General features: G+C 39.6%; 1 protein-coding gene across 1 annotated transcript in view; it reads right to left on the reverse strand.

The window, feature by feature from the left end:
• Positions 1–1516: 1516 nt before the first annotated feature.
• The window catches only part of LOC106962345 (eosinophil peroxidase-like), an 8313-nt gene continuing 6366 nt past the window's right edge, over positions 1517–3463 (reverse strand). The window contains exons 9-13 of the mRNA XM_015056715.1: positions 3228–3416; positions 2900–3137; positions 2590–2789; positions 2447–2488; positions 1517–2328 (exon numbers count right to left, since the gene is read on the reverse strand). Coding sequence (XP_014912201.1) covers positions 1889–2328; positions 2447–2488; positions 2590–2789; positions 2900–3137; positions 3228–3416 — 1109 coding nt within the window. The 3' untranslated portion in view covers positions 1517–1888. The remainder of the gene's footprint in view (positions 2329–2446; positions 2489–2589; positions 2790–2899; positions 3138–3227; positions 3417–3463) is intronic.

The following is a 3463-nucleotide window of genomic DNA, read 5'->3' on the forward strand; positions in this document are numbered from 1 at the left end:
GGTTGCGGGGAGGTATGTAGGGGAAGGGGAAAGTGTTTCCCGCCCCCCTCTCCTTGTGAAAAAAAAAAAAAAAAAAAAAAAAACAGCACTAATGCGACCCACAACGTCACGCATCACGCATCATAATATATCAGGAGCTTTTTTGTTTGTTTATTTGTTTCTGTTTTCGATGAAGGGTGGAGATTCCAACAGGATGTGGGGTATTCAATGAAACCAGTCATTTATTAAAATAACCACTTATTATTATTATTTGATCCCATATTTCAAGAAGGTGCAGCGTGGCACCTTTTAGCTTCATACAGAAAGACTTCAGATCTATTAATTTGTGTGTGTGTTTTGTTTTTTTTTTTCTGGAAAACTTGGATTATAAAATGGTTGGAGTTTAACATCTGCTCATTTCAAACGTTTCCTCTTCACTGCAGACACTTTGAAGTTGAGCAGAGAAACACAGGTGTTACATTCAATATTCTTTTCAGTAATTCCAGGGTGCCAGGAGTTTGTTTATGTGATTGTTGTTGCTTGTTTTTAGATTGAAAAGAGTTTCATTTAAAATGAATTTCATAAATGTCGCTGTTCAAACCTCCTGTTTTCCTTAATGAAGTCTTCCTTGAATAATTACTCCGATCTCCCTTTCAGAAAACAAGAAAAGAAAGGCGATGCAAACCTAAAAGTACATGAATGTATATGTGCAACATTAGCAAGTTAGTTATTTTGTTAATTGTATGAAAGCAAAGTATTAGTTTCTGAACTATCCACAGGATGTTCATTTGTAATACGACAACTATAAGAGAGTGTAAAAGGATAAATTGTATTCAAAAGAAACTTTATAATTTATAACTTGGTAAATAAAACTGCTCAATCCAGAGTAAACTATTACTAAAGAACAAGTAACATCAATATAAACTGATAGCAGCAGATTGTTTTCACCAAATAATAATAATAAAATAGTTAAATCAAGATATACTAAATGTGTTTCTAATTCTTGCTCTTCACATCAACTCTCTTTATCTGAGCCCAGCAAGACAAATATTTCAGTCTGAAATCCATCACAGTTATGTGCTGTGTTTAAAACTAAACATTAAAGGTATTTATGAAATTATTCCCTTTTCTATAATAAGTTTAACAATTCCAGGAATAAATTGTATGTCCTAAATAATAATGCAATATTTTGGAACTGACCCTGTTGCTCTTTGCTTCTCTTTGTTGACAGACTTGTACTTTGGCTCCATCTACTGGTCGGGTTGTGAGTTGGGACTCCTGAGATTGCAAGCAACATGAAAATACATTCTGCACAGTCCAAAAGGTCACTCAGAAAGACGTTATTTATTGGGTTGATTTTGCTTGCTCTCCCATTGCTTTTGTAGATTCTCACCAGGTAACCTGGGCTAATGGTACAGTCCACAAAATATGAATGTTGGTTTAATCCAATAAGCTAAACTTTCCAAAGGTTCAAGTGTGTGCATGTGTGTGATGGTCTGATGCCTTACATTTTCCTGCCAGGCATTGGCAAAAGTTTTTATAGGAATGAAACTCAAGCAAATTAAAACATACCATAAATTACATTTATCTGTGTGGTTAAATAAAACTGATTTGAATACATTCTTCAGGTTCTTTACTTTACAATATCAGTGCACTTTGTTTACTTCTTCATTTAACATGAACATAGAACACCAAAAAATATGCAAAAAAATATTTTGGTTATTTTTTTTTCCAAAATAAAAGGATATGCAAAGTAAATACAGTACCCATTTCATCTTAAGCTACACATTTCTTATTCATTCACAAAAATGAATTTATTTTATTGCCTCTGTTTGAATCATGCTTTTACTCCTTCATTTAAATTGCTTTAAACAGACAGTGCAAACTAAATAAATACTTTAGTACCCTCCTACTCAGTGAACAGCAGATGGCCAGAGAAGAAGCTGTCACTGGTCAGTCCGTTGCCACCATGGTTAGCAATCAGCCACACCCTGTCTCCCTTTGCAAGCTTGATGAAGGTGCTGCCACTGGCTGTGATGTAGCCGCTCTGGCGGGTGGTGAATGAGTGCAGGATCAGCTTTCCGTTATGAAGCAGATCCACACTGGCTTCGTTTTGGTAAATGATGCAGTGGAACTCAAACTCATAGACACCTGGGTGCTCACAGGTGAAAAAGCCGGTCTTGGGGTCATAGCTGCTCTGTCCGTTGTAGATGACATCATGGAAGGCGATGGGGGCACCAGCTTTGGGGAAGTTGTTACCAAGGCGAACAGAGAAGGCGACATGCTCTGCTGCGCCTGAAGGTCCGGGAGGTCCAGGGGGTCCTGGCGGACCGCGCGGCCCTGCGGGTCCTTTAAGTACAAATACATGAGTAACATTATAATCAAGATCATCTATGGGCTTTCAAGACAATATACCATCAGTAATAATGATGACCATATAAGGAAGTGGAAAATTTACCTGGTGGACCTGGTGGACCTTGAGCCCCTTGTTGACTATCTGGACCTTGAGCTGGAGAAAATATATCAAATCAATGTACTTACTATAACTTCAGAAACTGCACAAATGCAAACAGCAGCAATACTTGTAAGAATATTAAAATGTGAACATACCACCCTCCTTCCATGGACTGAGGTCAAATGCAGGGATGTCGTCACACTGGGTGTATCCAGAACCTCGAGGTCGGTACTGGAAAGGTTTCTCAGGAACTTCAGTGATCCCAGTGTTGTCACAGATGATTCTGGCAAGAGATGTGTCCCTAATTGCCAGCCTCTGAGCCGCAGTGAAGACACCTTCATTCTCCCACCAAAACCTAAAACAAAACACAGTGTACAAGTTTAACATCTCCAGAGGTAAAAACACAAACACCACATTAATGCTTAGATAGTTCATCAGTAGATTTGTAATTGTCTGTCTTCTCACCTGTCTCCCTCGCGGATGTTCTGGAACTGAGTAGCAATCAGACAGGCAAACAGAGGTCCCACTCTTCCTCCACTGACAAATGGCTCAGCCACTCCTGCCAGCCATGGATCGATGTTGTCAGGTGTACCGTAAAGATCCAGCAGTCCTTGGGCCAAGTCAGTGTTGTTGAGAACCTCAGCCAACTCACTTAGAGTCCGTGGCTGTGACAGGCCACAGAACTCTCGCCATTTGTTGTAGCCTAAACCAAGGACAGACAGTCTAAGATGATGTATGACCTGGTGCATAGAAGGGAGGAGTACAAAAATAAATATCAACATTTAATAAATACCAGGGAGTCCATGGTCTCTTCCTCTCTGCAGGTTAAGAGATCCCAGATCCAGAGCCAGCTTTACAGAGAATTTAAACAGTCTGTCTCTCAGCTCGTCAGTCAACATGTGGTCCTGAGTGTTCAGCTTGGCCGGACGACCAATCAACCCTCTCAAGATCGGGTCCAATCCACCTGAAGAGACAATAGAAACATTTGGATGTGGTCTTCAAGTTCATCTGATTCCTTTGGGAGAAATT

The sequence above is a fragment of the Poecilia latipinna genome, unplaced genomic scaffold, assembly GCF_001443285.1.
Source record: "Poecilia latipinna isolate Pla-1442-1.1 unplaced genomic scaffold, P_latipinna-1.0 Scaffold1401, whole genome shotgun sequence".
NCBI classification, from domain to species: Eukaryota; Metazoa; Chordata; class Actinopteri; order Cyprinodontiformes; family Poeciliidae; genus Poecilia; species Poecilia latipinna.